Source organism: Carassius auratus, chromosome 17 (assembly GCF_003368295.1).
Source record: "Carassius auratus strain Wakin chromosome 17, ASM336829v1, whole genome shotgun sequence".
Lineage (NCBI taxonomy): Eukaryota > Metazoa > Chordata > Actinopteri > Cypriniformes > Cyprinidae > Carassius > Carassius auratus.
Window position 1 is genome coordinate 10,558,501 of NC_039259.1, and position 21,760 is coordinate 10,580,260.

The window sequence follows — 21,760 nt, forward strand, 5'->3', positions numbered from 1 at the left end:
CACACGTGCACATGTTGACGAACACACATGATTCATAGTTGATTCAGCGTGAGCGTTCTAGTACAGACAAATAGAATGTGCGTTAAGCATGCATGGATGAACAGCCTACAGAGACGTTCTCGATTCTTGGTAGCCAATAGCAGTGCAGCGGCCCGCGCCCGTGCCCCACGCCAAAAAACACAATCTGATGCTTCTGTCATGCAGATGGGCCATGGTCTTCATCATGCTTCTCTACCAAACTCCTGCAGGATCCATGAAACACAACCTAAAAAATGCCATGCCAACATGGAGGAATAGTGCTGAAAGTGTTGCTTTAAATTATTAAATCTTACCTGGTGCACATTTAAATGTCAATACATACAAGCGTGCACGTATGCAGCCTATGATACCTTACACACTTGCGGATTTATACTGTATTTACCTATTATTCTAAGCAATGACGAACACACGTGCACATGTTGACGAACACACATGATTCATAGTTGATTCAGCGTGAGCGTTCTAGTACAGACAAATAGAATGTGCGTTAAGCATGCATGGATGAACAGCCTACAGAGACGTTCTCGATTCTTGGTAGCCAATAGCAGTGCAGCGGCCGCGCCCGTGCCCCACGCCAAAAAACACAATCTGATGCTTCTGTCATGCAGATGGGCCATGGTCTTCATCATGCTTCTCAGGATCATGAAACACAACCTAAAAATGCCATGCCAACATGGAGGAATAGTGCTGAAATGTTGCTTAAATTATTAAATCTTACCTGGTGCACATTTAAATGTGTGAACAAGTTTCATATATTCATGTTCTCACTTGATTCTATAAGAGTATATGTGTGTGTTTTTTTGGGTGTTGGGTCATGATGGTCCTTCAGACTATGTGTTTCTTAACTAAGGGGTGTGCGGCCCACTTGGGATATATGAGGGAATTACAAAAGTGTGATTTTTTTTTTTTTTTTTTACCTGAAAAGTGAATAAAATCCTAAAAATGAATGTCCATTATTTTATTATTGTAGTCAGGCTCTAAAGTATTTTATTGGATATATGTTACTAAAACGGTCTCATATCTAAACTGATACTTTTCAAAGAACCACCGCTTCAACAATACATTTCCAGACAATTACAAATTAAAATTGTCTTTTCCGATCATTAAATCTGTTCTGAGGAACATCTCTTATATGTAATTTGGAGGCTTTTTGGGAGGACTATGATAGTTTTGTGCAGTAAAAGGTTATATTTTTAAACCTGTATGTTTGTTGTCCATCTATAATTTATCACAATAAAAGGCTGCAAGTTCTTGCTTGCAGTCTACACTAGTTTTTAAAACCTGGTCTATGTATACAAAAACTTTTGTGTCAAGTTAAAAATGCTCTCAGCTTTAAAAAACGTGCCTTGAGACCTCTGCTTTGTTTTCCATTGTATTGCAATCTGTCTACCTGTTTTCTAACGCAAGAATGGATCTTATGCAAACACCCCCTAAGAAACACATCAGATCAGGTTGGATAGACATCATCCTAAGCCAGCCTTATTATAGAAAAATGGAAAAGGGATTGTTTATTTTTTTTAATTATTGTATCATCATTTACTCAATCTCACATTATTCCAAAAACTATTTTTTGTATTCTGTGACAAAATGAAAGTCAATATTGTTGGGACCCCAAAGTTCTACAAAATATCTTCTTTTGTGTTCTGCAGAGTAAATGATGACAGACTTCATTTTTTCAGTGAACTACCACTCTAAGGTCAGCTAGTCAATCAGTTGTCCAGATAACCTGCAGACTAGTCAATTTAGAAAATATATATCTGCAGATACCTTGCATTCTTATAGCTAAAAGAAAACAGAGCAAGTTAGATGTTTAATCACATTTGAAGGCCATTCCTGACAACTAACCCTGGCTCCTATGAGTAATTTTCTGCTCTTTACTTTCTGGGGCATTCTGGCTGACAGGGTGACGGTGTCCCGGGTGACTTTTTAAAGTTCAGACACCTTCAGAACATGATGTGAATTACAGAGCTGGCACAGAACCGAACACACAGGGTAATCATGTCAGCCTCAAACTGATGATTTGACACATGAAAGATTCAAAGAAAACCACTCTGCCGTTCTTAAATCACGCTCTGACTCAGGTTTTAGGGGCGTGTCCTCAACTGGCAGATATACAGACATGCATTACTGATCCCCGAAGGGAATTTGTACATGTTCCTGGAGGAAAACATACAGACAAGAAGTTATTGAAGTTACTGAATGGACCATAGACATCATATAAAGTATTAAAGCAGAGACTTTAGTCCCACAGTCCAGCTGACGAAGGAGAGCTGAAGAGGGTGTGTGCGCTTCAGGTCCTCAGGGTCAAGCTTTATGAATGTTTCAGAGGAGTGTCTCTTCCTCTCTTCTCTCTCTGTTTCAGGGTGACTGAACACAGAGAGCCAAACAACAGCTTCAAGCTGCAGTCACACTGTTACATCAGACATATAGACAGACAGACTAACGGACGGACAGACAGACATAAGGACACATAGATGATCGATAGATAGACAAGAAAGACAGGCAAATTGAGAGACAGAAGTATAGATACGTGTACAGGCAGAGAGACAGACAAACAGTGAATAACATAAAGTGGGAAAGAGAGACTGATAAATAGATATAGACAGATAGATCGATCTCTCTTAAGTTTTCTTCTGTTTTTCTCAAGCTTAGTGCTGGATTGCAGACAGACACCAAGGTTGATTTACTCTCAAATGAGGAACTGAAGGACAAGTACAGACAGCAAATATCAGCGGTGTGTTCAATATTGGTTCTGTTTCTAGAGGACTGGAGGAATAGTTGACGCTTGCACTGATGCACACACATACGCGATGTCTCTTTTCCTCTCATGGCTGAATTGGTCTCAGACACATTAACATAGCCTGTCTGAGGCTGTTCCAATTCCTGCGAGATCATCCTGACCATCCAGCACACACACACACACACACACATGCATGGAGCAGCGTGAACACACAGATGCATCCGGGTTTTACCCTCATGAGACCGTTTGCTTTTGGGCCACTGCACCTTGCACCCAGGGGTCTCTCTATGGACATCTGTGTGAGTGCACTTGTGTAGATGTGAGGGAATACGTGTGTTTGTTTACCTTGAGTGGGGTTATGGCTTTCCCAGAAGACTTTGAGAAGTTTCTCTAAGCTGACGTCTTTAGGAGAGAAGACCACTCGCACTACTTCCGTGTGCCCTGTTAAACCTGGAGAGAACAGCACAAAAAGAATTAGATTAGATCAGATCATTCACAAATAGAGCTATGCAAATGTTCTGTAATTTTGCAGCATACTTTAAACTCAGGCATTAGAAAATGAACAGGATTTGAATGAATCTTTTACTCAGATATTAAGTTGCTGTTCAAATATTGTACATTTATTAATTATTTTTAGCAATATTAACAACCTTAGCAACACATACACTTTTATTTAGCAATGATGCATTAAATTGATTAGAAAATGACTTTTAAGACGTATATACAGGTCCTTCTAAAAAAATTAGCATATTGTGATAAAAGTAGCATATTGTGATAAAACACCTCAGCAGTGCCACATGCTGATTGCCTCCATGCCACGCCGCATTGAAGCAGTCATTTCTGCAAAAGGATTCCAGACCAAGTATTGAGTGCATAACTGAACATAATTATTTGAAGGTTGACTTTTTTTGTATTAAAAACACTTTTCTTTTATTGGTCGGATGACATATGCTAATTTTTTGAGATAGGAATTTTGGGTTTTCATGAGCTGTATGCCAAAATCATCAGTATTAAAACAATAAAAGACCTGAAATATTTCAGTTGGTGTGCAATGAATCTAAAATATATGAAAGTTTAATTCTTATCATTACATAATGGAAAATAATGAACTTTTATCACAATATGCTAATTTTTTTAGAAGGACCTGTATTGTTACAAAAAATTTCTATTTCAAAGAAATGCTGTTCTTTTGATCTTTCTATTCATCAAAGAATATAAAAAAATTATTAATAAATGGTTTTTGATCACTAAACAGCATATACCAATGATTTCTGAACGATCATGACACACTAAAGACTGGTATAATCATGGTTGCTGGAAATTCAATAAAATCTAATCAAATAGAGAACAATTGTTTTTAATTGTAATAATATTTCACAATATTACGTTTTACTGTATTTTTGATCAACTAAATGTAGACTTCATGAATGTAAGAGACTTCTTTGAAAAACAAAACTGTCTTTTGTACTGTAGTTGAAGTGAATGCGTTTGTCTGTTTCATGTGGTTACGATGAAGATAAACTTCTCTTATCCAACTTTACGAGGTGTATCCTGTATACTGGATCAGGCAGGCCCACAAAGGCTTAAACATTTAAAATGGTATTGTAAAGAAATTTAGGAAAGATGTCAGCCACAAAACGCAGGCACAATTTAAAATTATATACAAAACTGTATTCAAGCATTTAAGCATAAAGTCCAAGAAGGTTTTCAGATCATTAGAACCATTCTGTCAAATCTGTCAAAGACAAAACCTTTCAAAAGCAATCGTGTAAATCTGTACCGTACTCTTACAAATAACAAAGCCTGAATACATATTAACCCCAACAATCAACGCAATTCTGACAGCCGCAAGTCTTCTCCACACTACACACTTAAAAGAGCCTGTGTGTGTGTTTGGAGAGATCAAACCCTCTGAGCTGCAGTCAGAAGAACCTTCTCACTGGGACCAGTTCAGAAACTGCAACATCACAGCTGCATCCCTCCCTCCATCTCATCTCTTCTGAACTGTCTGGCTACAAGTAGGTCATACAGAGGAAGGGGGGAAGGGCTGCGGATCTGGGAGAGAGCAGTGCACTCTGGGTAGTTCACTGCAGATGAAGGGAATGTTTTGGTGAAGACTGCAGCGAAGCACTAATCTGGGTACAGTGAAGCTGCTGCTGCTCTAGTGTGTGTGACTTAAGGTTGGGAAAAGTGTCATCAGAGACCTCTTCGATATGGGAGATGAACAAGCATGTAGCGGCAAAAAGGACAAATTGATTTGGGCGTGTGTCTACATGCATATCTGTATTTGACTGGCTGTGTTTGTGTGGCTGGGACTAACCTGAACACACTTCACGGTAGGTAGGGTTAGGTGTGAAGCCCCCAGAGTAGCCCACTTGAGTAGAGAACACACCAGGAATCCTCCAGAAGCGCCTCTCTGCTCCCCAAAAACAGCCCATTCCTGAATATATATGGGACAGAGACATCAAATAGCGATAATAATAGGACAGTTTTAATCTTTTGCAGATAAATCACTGAGCACAGACAGACTTTTTAACAAAATTTCCTTTTTGCTTCTTCCACAAAGCCCTTCCTAACTACGTCAGTTTGACATCTTTAATGCTTCTGCTGATTATTATATTTTTACATACTAAAAAATGATATTTCAGACACTGTTGATACTCTGTGACCCTCTCAAAACAAAAGCTTTTGCCCAAAACACAAGCAAAACAAGACAAACCCACAGTTTGAAAAGTCGTAGCCTAATGGTTAGAGATCCGGACTTGTAATCCATTTCAATGGTTGCGAGTTTGAGTCTCGGGCCGGTAGGAATTGTAGATGAGGGGAATGAATGTACAGCGCTCCTCCACCTTCAATACCACAACTGAGGTGCCCTTGAGCAAGGCATCGAACCCCCAACTGCTACCCGGGCACCGCAGCATAAATGACTGCCCACTGATCTGGGTGTGTGTTCGTGTTCACTGCTGTGTGTGTGCACTTCAGATGGGTTAAATGCAGAGCATGAATTCTGAAGTATGGGTCACCATACTTGGCTGTATGTCACGTCACTTAAGTTGTTTATATCAGTTGCTTTTTGAATATTCGTTTGATGTTCCCACATGACACCATCCAACATACACTCCAGAACTGTACAAATCAACGTACTGTATAGTTTGTATTTGTTATGGAGCCATATACAGTTTGGGGTGTTTCATTTTCAAATTTACCAAAGCTTGAAGCTTCATATAGCATGACAAATAAATAAATGCAGTTGACGCTTTGGTAAAATTGAAAATGAAACACCCCAAGCTGTATATGGCACCATAATGACTAAAAACTATACGTTGATTTGTAAAATTCTGGAGTGTACGTCGGATGGCGTCGTGTGGGAACATCAAAGAAATATTCAAAAAGCAACCAATGTAAACAACTTAAGTGACGGGACATACAGCCAAGTATGGTGACCCATACTCAGAATTCATGCTCTGCATTTAACCCATCCGAAGTGCACACACACACACACACACACCATGAACACACACTCGGAGCAGTGGGGAGCCATTTATGCTGAGGCACCCGGGGAGCAGTTGAGGGTTCTGTGCCTTGCTCAAGGTGCTCCTCAGTCATGGTATTGCCGGCCTGAGACTCTAACCAACAACTTTAGGGTTAGGAGTCAACTCTCTAACCATTAGGCCACGACCCCCCCCCAATCATAATTTTGTCTTATTCTGAATAAGGTTAAAAAAATAGATAACTGATGTTCATGTTAAGGTAGTCATTGACATTTCAACTGATTCATTTAAATGAGCCTTTAGCCACATTTTTATTGGCACTTGAAAACAAGAAGTCAAGAGGAGAGATGGAGAAATTAGTTTGGAACAGGCTGGACTTCAACCCTGGGTCTCCCATGTGCCACCACTCAGAAACAAGTGGTACTTTAGGAAGCAATAGGCTAAGAATAGTCTGGAATATGATCCTTTCCAAACTCACCAAACATGATCATCTCCATGCCATCAGGAAATGGCTCCACTGTGGGGTTCCCATTTGCTGCATGCTTTGCTGCAGAAACAGAGAAAGACAGCAATATAAATATTCTGTAATAATGGGGTGTACGTATGCACGAGGTGGCGCTGTTCCAGATGGTGGGACTGTCAGACCGGGTTCTGTGGCGAGGATTACTGCAGATTTGCCCGGTCTGCTCAGGCTAAGCTGAATCAGTGCTGCTGTTTCTGCAGTGGGAGACACTTAGCAGATTACACTGCTGAACTTCCCCCACCCCACCCAACACACACACACACACACCTCTAAACCATCCCGAGAAGGTCACAAACCACAAGTGATGCAAATGCATCAGAAGGAAACAACATCAGCTCTCTGAAAGCCCTGTGGAACAACCTACAGTGCATTAGGCCACAAGGGCGATAAAGGATGGACAAACCAAATGTTTCCCGAGTTATATGGATGGATGATGATGGCCAACTGTGCCATACCGGAATTAGAGCAGCAAAGAGGAAGAGAAAAGGGGCACAGATGTGGGGAGGATTAGAGCTAAGAAGACTGAAGTGATTTACCACCTAAATCTCCAGGCCGCAAAGGATAGTGGTTTACACACTGTGCACTAATATTAGCATATGGATGAAGAAATGTGTCATGGCCCCACAAACAAACCCACACAATAATGCATTTAGGGCAATCCACACTTCATTCCCCCTTTAATCTCCCTAAAGTTTAAACTATATACGATAAAGACCTTAATACTGAGACTCTGTCCATTACCAATTGCAAAAAGCTTGGCCTGAAAGTTAGACTAGCGTAGCAAAGTTTTAACTTTGGCACATAACATATCCTGCACTCCTTGTGCTTTAGATAAGAATGGAACTTAAATCTTGTGGGCTTTCTAAGGAGAGGTATGCTATTACTTTTCTAATCAATTAGTAATTAGACTTTTTTTCTTGACTGGCATAAATGGACTCACACTGAAGGAGGGGCGTGAGCCATATCTAGAAACTAGAATATAATAGAGATTTGGAGATGGGCGCTTTTGACTTCACAATCAAGAGAACCCAGAACACTGTAGCAGTAGCATTTTGCAAGGGCAAGCATATCTCATTTTGTTCAGTATATATAAAAATAGAATCTATGGATATACAAAATCTACTAGTCGGTTGGTTGGTTGTATAAATCACTAGTCGACTAAATGGAGTTCCTGGTTTTGGGATCAGATACTTTATTTGTTATTCATTCGTATTAAAATAAGTTTAAAAAAGCCTTTTAAAACTGAAATAAATTGAGCTAAAATTAATTCTGTTTACATCATATATATTTATCTGGCATTAAGATAAAATACAAGTGTACAAGGCATCTAAACTGTTTATATAGTTTAGATCTTCATGAAGTCAAATATGTTTGAAAAGACGCACAAGACTTGTTTCAACTCAAAAACACAAGGACTGCTTCTTAACTCATTTCATTTGCTTCCTTTCCCATTCGCATAACATGGGTTTGTTCAGTCACCAGTATTTGTGATGCAGAGTGTGAAGAAATAATAGGGAAGTGTCTCAATATATCCAAAACAGCACTGGTCGCAAGAGGTGCATTTTAAACTGTAAAAAACAGTTTAAGCCTCGGCTGACCATTTGGGATCACTGAAAAAACATCTTAATACCAGGTGAAAATGAGGCCAGGGTCTTAAAAATGCAAAATTTGTGACAACACACTCAAGTAAAAAAAAAGCACAGTTAGGTGTGACGCAATGGACAAAGACGTATTGCTGTCTGTTACAACAGTGCTTTAAAGGAACTTTAAATAAGGAAAAACTCCCTGAGAGGGTTTTTATTGTGCCGTTAACAGCTAAAGCACAGCATGCTAACTAAAATAAAATATACATACACCAATCTCACTAGCCACATGTCAGACAGGTTGAATCACAGAATTGTATTATTCACAGGCACTCTGAATAGTACGCCAGAAAGAATTAAAGCACATATGTGCACACAAGTGCATTTGGTTTCATTTGCAAAACTGGTTTAACCCGTGTAATCTGTTTTCCACATTTAACAACAAGAATGCTGCTAAACATACAAAGAAATGAGATAACAAGCAAATAACTAAGAGACAAAGACAAGCAGTCAGGCAAAAGCCATGCTCCCAAATCAAGATAAAAAAGAGCAGCTTGTTTTGTCACCTAGAAAAGCAAAGCTTTCTTTATTCTGGTCAGGGTGAGGACTTGTGCATCACACACACATACACACCTTTGCAGTCACATTTGCCAAATCTCACAATGTTCGAAAAGACCACCTGGCACTGACCTGCCAGCCAAGCATACAATTATGCCATTTCTAATTTCTGCGAGGGAGGATCTGAAAAGAAAAGGGGAAACAACACATTTTCCAAATAAAGGAGGTGAGAAATGGAGGACAAATGAATATTCGGAGTGAGTGATGACGACAGGAATGGGCAGAGGAATATAAGAGAGGGATGCGCAACAGATTAGAGCAGCGGAAATATGGAGCTGCACGTTTTTTCTTTCATTCCTTCGTGCCTTTTGGCAGCAGATGAACACAAAGCCGCTACATCCAGGAAAGAGTGAAAAAAAAATAACGTAACAAAACAAACTGGAATAAAGTAAAGCTGGCCAAGAACACGCCAACACAACCAACATCCACAAAAGCTCTGGCACCACAAACCTAGTGTTTTCTCTCTTTCACTAACTCACCAACCTCCTCCCTTCACCTTCCCATAATGCCTCTCTCTCTCTCTCTCTTCCTGTTCTATCGGTCTCTCTCTCTCTCACACACTCACACATCAACCACAGCAGTGGGTATTTCTCCTGAGGAGCTCTGGCATGGGTCCAGGACGTGCCAGTCTGCCTCCTTTAACGGTGCCCTGTGACTGTGCCAAAAGACGCTTTCGCCAACACCACAACACCTTACCAACCGCTCTGCCGATAAAAGGACAGTGAAGGCAAAAGGGAAAAAAGAAAGTGAGGCAAAGGAAGGTGGGGTGAGCTTGACAAAAGAACCAGAAGAGGACTTTTAATGGAGCGCTGAGATTGGTAAAAGGACTTTTCTTCTCCGAAACCTCAGCTAAAATGGACCTAATTTGGGGTGATTTGTGTTCCGGCAAACAGAAGAAAAAGCAATAGCCTTGATAAATATCAGAAAGCGCACAGAATTGCAACACTATTGCATGCTTTCTCTGCTAATTTCATTGGGAGTCTGCCTGTCCATCATCATGGCACTGGAATGAGCCTTCACAATCCCTCAATACAACAACTTTCTCATGACCCAAGGACCTGATGTTAACCTGGACTATTACAGCATGTGTTTCTGTTGTCAAAGTTGCCATTGCTTTTTAAGATTTGAGGATTTCACAACGCTAAAATGTAATATGGGTATATGAATTAATTGTAATGCTGGTTGGATGCATATCACTGGTGTTGGGTTAAGACAACTCAGAGTTACCAGAGATTCAGTAGAGAAACTAGAATGGTCAAACTCTTTGGAACCAATTGGAAATGATTTCACTATTTGTAATCCGATTATAAACGCACCTAGCAGGGTGAAATATTGATTCAAATGATTCCATTGCCACCTAACCATATTGTCTTGAAGATAAAACTGTTTCTCTTGCTTCAAGCGGTACTATATAAACACATCTACTGTAAAGACAAGGTCTAAACTGCATGTAGGCCTACCTGCTGTGTTTATCACTCTGAATATGAAAGAAAAATCTAATCAATCTCAGTATGAAAGTGTTTTAAACCAACCAGTCTTCACGTTCTTGTTAAACATTGCACATTCAAGGCCATTTCTGTTGGACTGCACCAACACCACCTCATGCTGGGTCAACTTGAATCAGCTGAGACACTGGAGTCACCGACAAGTTCAAGTGCCTTATGTCCCCTGGAGAAGACTGCTGATGCATTCATACCATACTTTCTATTCAAACCTGTATCCAAGCAACCATTTCCGGTTGCTATGGTGAAGGATGGCCCCCCTCATTGCTACAGTTTGCAAGATAGTGCACGTAATCGGTGGAACACCTCCAGCATTCTGATGCCTGAAACAAAACATAAGCTAACGGATACAGTGGTGGAAAAACAGTATTCTCAGGCCCTAAGCAAATAAATGTCAACTTTCTGAATGGTTTGAAGATGTAAAAATATGGGTTTAATACAATAGCTGTATATAAAAATGTTCACAGCCACACAAATGAACATGGCTATGCTCAGCATGACAAACCAAATGGGTCCATAGTATAGATTTGTTCTTTAAATAGTGAAAGGCCAGCAGTATATTTTAATCTAGGGATTTGGAATCTTGGGTACTAGCTCATTACAGTTACGGTTACATTCTCAGGTATGGGAAGCTAAGGATCTGAAGAGCTACTTTGATTACAGTTTTACTTGTCACCACTGTGCACTTGAGCAAAGTTCTTAACTACAGCCTGTTCACGGCGGTCTGAGCCTCCTATTTGTGTATTCTATATAGCTTTGGATAAAAAGCATCTTATAAATACTTCTGTGCAGAGGGTGATGAAAAACCAATAGCAGTCACCCAGTCACTCTTTATAGAACTTTTTCTTCTACAAGGTCAGATGAGATTGCTCTTTAAATGGCAATGAGGTGGAATGTGCATCATTTCACAGGTATACACACAATGAAAGAATAATTTCCCAAAATAAGGATTTGAATCACAAGTAATGCTTATGAAACAGACAAATCTGACAAGGCAGAACATTAACTAAAAGGGATAGTTTACCAAAAAAGAAAATTCTGTCATTAATTACTCATCCTCATGTTGTTCCAAATGCGTAAGACCTCATCTTCAGAACACAAATGAAGATGTTTTTGATGGAATCTTGTTCCCTGACTCTCCCATAGACAGCAAGGGTACTACCATGATCAAAGGTCCAGAAACATAGCATGGAGTAATCCATGTGACATCAGTGGTTCAATCGTAATTTTAGGAAACGTAGAAAACGTATCCGTGTGGCACAGCTGATGCAGAACAGCACATGCTCCAAAATGGCGCTATGGTGGCACAGAGGAGACGAATTGTTGAATAAAGTCGTTATTTTTGTTTTCTTTGCATACAAAAAGTATTCTCGTAGCTTCAAAAAACTAAGGTTGAACCACTGATGTCACATGGATAACTTTATCGATGTCTAAGCTATGTTTCTGGACCTTGATCATGGTAGTACCCTTGCAGTCTATGGGAGGTTCAGATAGCTCTCAACATGCATCAAAAATATCTTAATTTTTTTTCCGAAGATGAACAAAGATCTCTTTTATTTTTTTGGTTGAACTAACCCTTTCAATTTAATTTAATGAAGTTAGTTATTTACAATATGGCTGGGCGATAAAACGATAATTTTTGCCATATTATTTTCCTTAATAAAACGATAACAAGAATTTGATAAATATTAGATTCAATTTTTATGCGACAAAAGCATAATAAAACAGCGCTTCTCACTTGAACTTTGTCACACGGACCATTTATCCACTCTGTTCAAAGTTCAAACTTGCAGGGCAGCACAAGCTCACTAGAGCAGATGCGTTTACTCACTTATGAGTTGGTCACTTGGACAATAAACAGTGCAGTGAGTTTAGTATACAACACAAATTACATTTTAAAGTTTAAAGCCAGATGAAACAGCGCTGAAAAACAGTAGAAACATTGTGTGCAACGATACAGTCAGAAGGATTTTCAATCTACAAATCCCCATCATTTACCATGGATTTACTGTAACACTAAATGCACCATGGTATTTGGGCAGAAATGTGGGATATTCATATCAAATTATATATTATCGATGTAGACATGTATTAAAGGTATTGAAGCAGTAATGGATTATAATTACAGTGCTTTGTGTGATTAAGCTATAGTAACTTTGCATGAATGCTACTATGGAAAACCAATGGCTCAAACAGTCAGAATAATTACATTTCAAAAATGATGTTGTTAGTTTTTACAGATGTTACTACTACTGTCAACTCAAGCTACGGTCAAATCTCTAAGAGAGAAAAAAATGTATATTAATATTGCAGCCTGCACTGCAAACTGTGCTGAATGTACGCATCATCAAAGTCACCCAACACAAACCTGTTTCATGATTTGAAACAATATCACTCATTAGAACATGCAGAAACTACGAATTTCCTTTTTCTATTAAGATATATGTATATCTTATTAAAGAAAAATAAAAAGTGTAAAAAAAAAAAACACACAAAGTGTTTGAAATCTTAAAGAACAGCTTAAAAACACAATTAATGGTCTGGATTCTACAACTTCCACTTAGAAAGTAAAAAATATGCTTGAAAGAAACGGATTTGAAATGTATCGTCATAATTATCGATATCAGCTGCAACATTTTTTTGCCCATATCGCCCAGCACTAATTAAATCCTAAACATGTATTTTTCCATTAAATATCAAGCTTTCCTCAATTTTCTCTGCTCTCATACTAAAATACTAAAGTAAAAGTAAAAATAAACAGATCTGAAAGAGGTGTGCATGTGAATGCTCTGCACAAAACATCAACATCTAATGAAATACGTCACATTTTAATAGACAGCTAATAAAGACATTTAAAAAAAGAGGCGTTGACTGTGGCATTGACATCAGTACATTTTCTCAGGCAGTTCTAGGCCCGAAACTGTGCCAGCATGGCAACAGCATGTAAGGTTTGATCATCCTCCCCAAAACTCTGTTCCACCCCCCATGGATGCAGAGGCCCGGAAGCTTCCGCCATGCCGTGACAGCGAGCTGCTTCGACAGAAGGGCCGGGAATGCGTGACGGGGGCGGAGCTTTCATGCGCATAATGCACAGATGGGCCCCTGGACACTGCTAGGGCACCAGAACTCCCAGGATGCCCCAGGCCAGCAAAACTGTCATGGTTATATCTGAAAGCACAGAATCACCTGGTTGTTTGCTGGTGATTACATACATTCATTTATTTAAGGTAGGGAACACCACAACTATTTTTGGAATAAGGGCAGGGAGTGCCTAGCCAACTGGGCCTAGTGTTACTCTAAAAAAGACAAGAACTCAGTCCTGCCAAGTAAGCCAAGAACTGATGCATTTTTTATGACCACCCAAAAGAGGTCATTTAAAAAAATTCAACAAAATCACAACAAATATGAGTTATGTACAAAATTAAAACTGATAGCGAAGTCGTTTTTGAGTTTTGCCCACCCTGATACATCATTATAAAGACATGTAACTTAAATAATACATTTACGTTTTATTAAATTACTGTTAATTCGTTTTTTTTCACTCAGTTATGGCATTATGAAACAGGCAAATTATATTAACTTTAATTAAAAAAAACATAATATTGTATCAAATAAAATTGAGCGATACATACCAGTTAACCAAATTATTGACAATTATTAAAAGTTTAACGTTACTAGGCTTTCATGCTATTTGTCAAATTTGTTCTGTTTTGACAAGAAAGCTTCAAAGCCAAAAACTCACCATATTGTAAATGACCCCCATCTCCTCTCATCAAATCAATTACACAAAACTACAGCGCTTGTAAAGCCTCTTACAGTGTATGAATGAGATTTTATATTCATTTATTATGATATTAATAACTACAAATGTGTCGTTTTGCCGGTATTCCGGTTACCATGGTTTTTGTTTGAATGCGGAAGTTGCCGTCTATTCAACTGTCCTGATGTCCCGGATGTAATGTGGCATACGAGAGTTTATTCATTGAGAAACGCTAGTGTTAGATCAAGCTGCTTTAACATCAGTGTCCCTTGACATTTCACGAGAGACGGAATTTACCTGCCACGACCATTTTCTCCTCCCTGCCCTTCAGAGAGCGCTCTTTGGTGGGCAAAGCGCTCTTGTTTGCCATACTGAGCTGAGCGACTGTCACGCGCAGACCGAGCTGCAGGATGATGAGGATGACGGTGATGATGATGGCCGCGTGCGCTGCCGCTTTCAGAAATAAACATGTCCGCGCGAGCGCCATGGAGCTGGAGGAGGAGTGAGGGGACGGCCTCGCCCACCTCATGAATATTCATCAAGTGCTGGGGGACTTCGCCAGCTGAATATTAACTAGCCAGAGGTTAATGTGACTTTGCCACAAAAGCCTGCCGTGCGGTATGTGCGGGTAAGAAATTAAATTAAAATAAATATCCACATTAAGATAGCAGTTCGGCATGCAAATGAGTTTCCAGCACCCCCGTCCCTACAGCAAAACTGAGCATCTGTGTGCTGTCGTAGAGAAGCGCGGCTGCATACATTAAAATTAGCATCTGGAATCCATTCATTATGATTATTGCTATTTCTATGCATGTAAATACTTGCATTATTTCCTTCCATTGCAGTGCTGGCTTTATTCAGTGTCAAAATAAAGGCACTGTCTCTAAACCCTGTCAAAAAGAATTTGACACTTCAAGTCAAATCTATTTCGCTGCACTGAAATATAAAACAAGATTAACATGTAGACCACCAGTGACCCAGAGAATCCGATAAACTTTACGATTTGTAGCTGTCATATCAGCGAGTGTGGCTTTTCTTTTCTGTGTTTGAATTGCAGATACTCCTCAACAGTGCTCTATTCATTTCAACCATATTTTAAGAAAGATAGATACATACATGAATTGTGTAAGCATTGCATCATGAGCATTTGAATAAAAAAAGAGGAATTATTCATGTTTTTAAAAGCAAATATACATTACACCATACTTGTTCAGACTAGAAAGATGAAAGAAAGACAAAAAGCTGGCTTTTTGTTGTTGTTGTAATTTATTTTCACTTTTAAAATTGCAGCCTCTTATCTGAGAAAAGGAGCAGGTTTAGTGTCACCTATAGAGGTGTTAAGGGCAGAAAGAGAGGCTTTGAAATTGCTTTGCAAATGAGATATAATTACCAAATGCATGCTGAGCAGCAGTGGTAAAACAAAAGCCAAGGAGGAAATCACTGGTTCATAGAAGCTTTGAGATGCTGTGAAACAGATATACTAATGGTTAAATACTAAGAGAGGTGAAATGTGTGGTGGTGGATATATATATATATATATATATATATATATATAATACACTCACCAGCCACTTTATTAGGTAAACTTTTTCAATTGCTTGGTAACACAAATGATTAATTAACCAATCACATGGCAGCAACTCATTGCAGGCATCTAGATGTGGTGAAGACGACTTGCTGAAGTTCAAACCGAGCATCAGAAAGAGGAAGAAAAGGGATTTAAGTGACTTTGAATGTGGAATGGTTATTGGTGCCAGACGGGCTGATCTTAGTATTTAAAAAACTGCTAATCTACTGGGATTTTCACGCATAACCATCTCTAGGGTTTACAGAGAATGGTCTGAAAAAGAGAAAATATCCAGTGAGTGGCAGTTCTGTGGACGGAAATGCCTTGCTGATGTCAGAGTGTCAGAGGAGAATGGGCAGACAGGTTAGAGATGATAGAAAGGCAACAATGACTCAAATTAACCACTCGTTACAACCAAGGTATGCAGAACATCATCTCTGAACGCACAACACGCCGAACCCTGAAGCAGATGGGCTACAGTAGAAGAAGACCACACCGAGTGCCAATCCTGTCAGCTAAGAACAGGTAATGCAGGCTACAATTCACACAGGTTTACCAAAATTGGACAATAGAAGATTGGAAAAAACTATATGTAAATCTGTTCTGATAGGTCTCAATTTCTGCTGTGACATTCAGATGGTAGGGTCAGAATTTGGCGTAAAGAACATGAAAGCATGGATCCATCCTGCCTTGTCTCAATGGTTCAGGCTGCTGGTGGTGGTGTAATGGTTTGGGGAATATTTTCTTGGCACACTTTGGGTCCCTTAGTACCAATTGAGCATTGTTTAAATGCTACAGCCTACCTGAGTATTGTTGCTGACCATGTCCATCCCTTTATAACTACAGTGAACCCATCTTTTGATGGCTACTTCCAGCAGGATAATGTACCATGTCACAAAGCTCAAATCATCTCAGACTGATTTCCTGAAGATGACAATGAGTTCACTTTACTCAAATGGCCTCCACAATCACCAGATCTCAGTCCAATAGAGCAGCTTTGGGATGTGTTGTAACGGGAGATTCGCATCATGGATGTGCAGCCGACAAATCTGCAGCAACTGCAGCGTGATGTCATGTCAATATGGACCAAAATCTCTGAGGAATGTTTCCAACACCTTGTTGAATCTATGCCATAAATAATTAAGTCAGTTCTGAATGCAAAAAGGGGTTAAACATGGTACTAGCAAGGTGTACCTAATAATGAGGCCATTGAGTGTATATACTGTATGTATATGTGTGTATGTGGGGGGAAGTCGTAGAGAGTTTGACTCCTAAACCCTAAGGTTGTGGGTTCAAGTCTCGGGCCTGGCAATACCACGACTGCGGTGCCCTTGAGCAAGGCACCGAATGCCCAAATGCTCTCCGGCCGCCACATAACAAATGGCTGCCAACCGCTCCGGGTGTGTGTTCACGGTGTGTGTGTGTTCACTGCTGTGTGTGTGCAATTTGGATGGGTTAAATGCAGAGCACGAATTCTGAGTACTGGTCACCATACTTGGCTGTATGCTACGTCACTTTATATATATATATATATATATATATATATATATATATATATATATATATATATATATATATATCACCCCAAAATGTCAATTTGCTAAAAATAAATAAATAAATACCCTCAGGTTAAACAAGATGTAGTTGTTTGAAAAGATTTTGGAGAAATTTAGCATTACATCACTTGCTCATCAAAGGATCCTCTGGAGTGAATGAGAGTCCAAACAACTTATAAAAGTATCACATTAACCCAGAAGTAATGGACACAACTTCAGTCCATCAGTTAACATCTTCAAACCGTTGTTTGTCCTCTATCCATAATAATAAAAAGCCATCTTGCCTGAATCTTGTTTGTATGCAAAGATTAAAGTCTACAAGACAAATATGTTGGTGGATTTTGAGAGGACAACAGGGAAATTACTTTTTTACTGGAGGAAATGTTTTTAATGATGGATTTATTTCTTACAAACATGCAGCTTTTCACTTCACAAGATGTTAATTGATGGGCTAGAGTTGTGTGGATTACTTGTGATGTTTTATTAGCTGTTTGGACTATCATTCTGATGGCACCCATTCACTGCAGGGGATCCAATAATAAACAAGTAATTACTCCTCTAAATTTCTCTAAATCTGTTGCGAACTTTGATTGGCCTGAGAGTACATTTCCAACAAATGTTCATTTTGGGGTGAACTATTCCTTTAATATATGCATGAAATTGTGATTCATTTGCTTAATTAACTGGCATATCATGAAATTAATTAAATTAAAAAATATAGTTTTACTAATTTAAAAAATAAAACCAAATCAGTCTGTCCCTGTACACTGTAATGAATTGCTGTAAAAATTACAGCATTATTTTACAGCCGCGGACTGTTTTTTAATAATACAGCATATTGCTGTAAACTGCAATGCATTCTGGGGTCACGTGTAGGTCTGACTCAAATTTACAGAATTTTGCTGTAAATTTCAAATCTTCGGAGCCGCATCGTCAACGGTCGAGGAGATTAACGTTAAAGACAAGAGGAGTGATTCACAACTGTGGTAAGTGACTTCAGTTTTTTATATTTCTTGTTTGGTAGTTTATAGTATATGAATGCATCTACATTCGCGGATTATATTGGTAACCCCAGATTCAAGCATCATCCGTCCGCGGGGCGCGAGGCAGAATTGCGCGGGGTTTCAGTAGCGCGGTCGCGGTAGGATTTCACACATCCCCCGGCGCTATAGCAGCCATGGACAGAAAATCTCTGGAATCCTTCGTTATGAATGACATGTTTCAGTGCTAATAGTTTATATTCACTGTAACTTAGTGTTTATCAGCACACTTCGTCGTGATTATTTTATGATGTAAAACAACTTTGCACATGCAGTCATCTGTTAACACGGGCGCCGAAATAAAACGCGTTTCTAAAGCCTCGCGGTCAGTCAGGGTCGCTCACGGAGGATGTGTGTGTCATATAAATTATCAGTGGTGCTTTTCTAAGATAACGTAACCAGTGAGATGTAGATTTTTTTTGAGCCTTTGCTAACTTCAGGTAACGTTAATGTGAAAACTTTAACAAATCTGTTTGATATAAAGTCTGCTTTGTATAGTTAGCCTAATTTATTACCTTAGGGCGACCAAATACGTTTTCCTTGAAATTATTAAATATGCTATTTATATATATGTGTCTATATTTATGTCGGCCGGCAAATCTTGTGTGTATTTTGGCACAGGGTGCACAAATGCTCCTTATCAGTCTGGTGACACTTGAACAAATGAACTGATCATGCGCGACACTGACCAATAAACAAACGAGTTGTTTTATTGCGTCTATGACTTGAATCTTGTCATCAGTTGTAGTGATGGGAAGTTCGGATCATTTTACCGAATCGGACTTTTGAGTCTCGTTCAGCAAAATGAACGAATCTTTTTTCGAGTCATTTCAAATGAACGAACAACCAGAAGGTTCAGGAAGAAAAAAACAAAGTGCTTGCAGTCTGTTTCACATTAGGAGGCATTTTGCTGCATTATCGATCCACCACAAACCATATGCAACTATGGAAGCTCAACTTCCATTAAATGGACTGAAAACGCTCAAGTAACGTTATAGGTCTCAAAACGCTTGCTCTGCGCCAGTGGATACACACCATAGACAGTAAAAGAAATATGTGCATGTCACAGACTGTCTGGGCATGCACTTCCGCGTTTCAGAGATCCGCCTTTTACCCTCCGTCAACATTACATGAATTAACGTTTAGAAAATTTATTTTTGACATTTGTGAATCAGTTCAGAATCGTCTGCTTATGCATTGCGATACATTTAAGAATCACATTTTTATCCCACCCCTACTAAATATAGTATGTAATGTAAATGTAAAAATCTGAAATACAAAAAAAAAAAAAAAAAAAATGGTATAGGTATTAATTACTATTGTGATATTGATTGTTATAGGAGACACTTTGACAAGTGGGCACTGGATGCTGAGTATTGAAGGCGAGGTGGTCTCTGAGGGCACTCAGCCCAGTTTCCTGTCCGGCCTTGCCACTCTGTTTGCTGCTTATTACTAGTTTAATCTTGAGTATCAGGAGGAAGCAGTGTGTACCTTGGAGTTCATTCAAAGGTAATGGTTGAATTCTAACAACTTCAGAACCAGCATTTTATAGATAAGTTATATCAGAACATTCCTTTTAATAATGTTATGTTATCAGTGTTATTTCTGTTGATGCCTTTAAAACAATGTGTCTTAACTCGAGAAGAGAATATATTTGTCTCCCTATTTAACACCAGCAAGCTATTGAGTTAAATATGTTTTTTTTTTATTATTAGTGGACATCTCCAACTTTCTTGGAGGTCCTAAAACCGCTCTTAATTACATATTGTCTGTTTCATGACCCTTTAGGTGCTTTGTGGGCATAAATCCAGAGAGAGGACCCAAAGCCAAGGGAAAAGTGCCATCGAAATAAAAACAGGACAAGTGATACAGAAGAAAATGTGTGGCAGTCAACCCACATGTTGCCACTCTTCTGTGCAAATTCCAATGGAATTTCTGAAATGTAAGGATACACACACACCAAGATTGCGTCTTCCTTTTATTGTTCTCTATCTGCCTTTGACTGTACCTCTCATCCCTCTGTCTCTCTCTGACTGTACCTCTCATCCCTGTATCTGTCTCTGACTGTATCTGTCCTCCCCCTATTTGTTTCTGAAAGTATTATTATGTTTTGTAATATATCTAATGTATTGTCCTCTTTACTCTTTTCAATATTTCTAGTCACACTTTGAATCCTGGGATGGAACTTCATCTGGAGCATAATTGTTATTTGGTTGATTTTTATCTGTTTGATGGAAAGTTTGTATGACTTCTGCAAGTGCGCGGCTCCTTCCGGTCAGTCATGCATCACTTTTTTTTGTATGACTTGTTTGGCAATATTGGTCTATTCCTTAATGATGATAGCTATCTGAAAATGTCTTTGTGGTTTTTAAAGGATTAGTTCACCCAAAAATGAAAATTAAGTCAATAATTACTTATGTCGTTTCACACCCGTAAGATCTTCGTTCATCCTCACAACACATAATAAGATGTGGCTCAGTGAAGCGTGCATTTCTAGCAAGATCATTTCTTTTTTTCAATGCCCAGAAAGCCTCTAAAACATTTAAAACAATTCATGTGACTACAGTTGTTCAACCTAAATATTATAAAGCGACGAGAATACTTTTTTTGCCAACCCCCCCCCACCCCCATCTCCCAAAACAACGATTTTATTCAACTATATCTAGTGATGGGCGATCTCAAAACACTGCTTCATGAAGCTTAGAAGCTTTACGAATCTTTTGTTTCAAATCATTTGCTCAGAACGTGTATCAAACTGCAAAAGTCACACGAACCATTGAAATTTCAAAACACTTATGACGTAACGAAGCCTCATTTACTGAAATCATGTGACTTTGGCAGTTTGATATGCTCTGATTTGAACTGAAAGATTAATAAAGCTTTGAAGCTTCATGAAGCAGTGTCATCCATCACGAGATACTGTTGAATAGTCATTATTTAGTTTTTTGGCACACAAAAAGTATTTTCATTGCTTCATTACACTAAGGTTGAACCACTGTAGTCACATAAACTGTTTTAAATATGTTTTTAGTACCTTTCTGGGCATTGGAAAGGGAAATGATCTTGCTAGCAATGTAGGCATCACTGGGCCATCAGGTTTTATAAAAAATATCTTAATGTGTGTTGTGAAGATGAACAAAGGTTTTAAGGGTGTGGAATGACATGAGGGTGAGAAATGACAGAATTTTCACTTTTGGGTGAACTGTTTTAATATGACCATGTTGGTCATGTTTCGGTTATAACGCAGTTTGAATATTTCTTTGTGTAAAGGTCCATGATGGCCATTATGTTCCAAGTAATAAAAAAGAAATCATGCCAAAATTTCATATCCATTTAAAAAA

General features: G+C 38.9%; 1 protein-coding gene and 1 long non-coding RNA gene across 3 annotated transcripts in view; one reads left to right on the top strand and one right to left on the bottom strand.

Moving 5' to 3' along the window:
* Positions 1-14,800, bottom strand: part of msrab (methionine sulfoxide reductase Ab) — a 28,666-nt gene extending 13,866 nt beyond the window's left edge. Inside the window, exons 1-4 of one of the 2 annotated variants that reach the window (XM_026285753.1) lie at positions 14,554-14,800; positions 6,749-6,817; positions 5,100-5,219; positions 3,125-3,229 (exon numbers count right to left, since the gene is read on the bottom strand). In XM_026285753.1, the coding sequence (XP_026141538.1) occupies positions 3,125-3,229; positions 5,100-5,219; positions 6,749-6,817; positions 14,554-14,785 (526 nt within the window). In that variant the 5' untranslated portion in view covers positions 14,786-14,800. Of the gene's footprint in view, positions 1-3,124; positions 3,230-5,099; positions 5,220-6,748; positions 6,818-14,238; positions 14,353-14,553 lie in introns of those variants that run through there. The other variant, XM_026285754.1, reaches the window with a different exon arrangement.
* A 3,368-nt stretch (positions 14,801-18,168) lies between these two features.
* Positions 18,169-20,265, top strand: LOC113117903 (uncharacterized). The gene is made up of 3 exons (XR_003294224.1): positions 18,169-18,365; positions 19,760-19,928; positions 20,208-20,265. It is a non-coding gene; the product is annotated as an uncharacterized LOC113117903 (long non-coding RNA).
* The last annotated feature ends 1,495 nt before the right edge of the window (positions 20,266-21,760 follow it).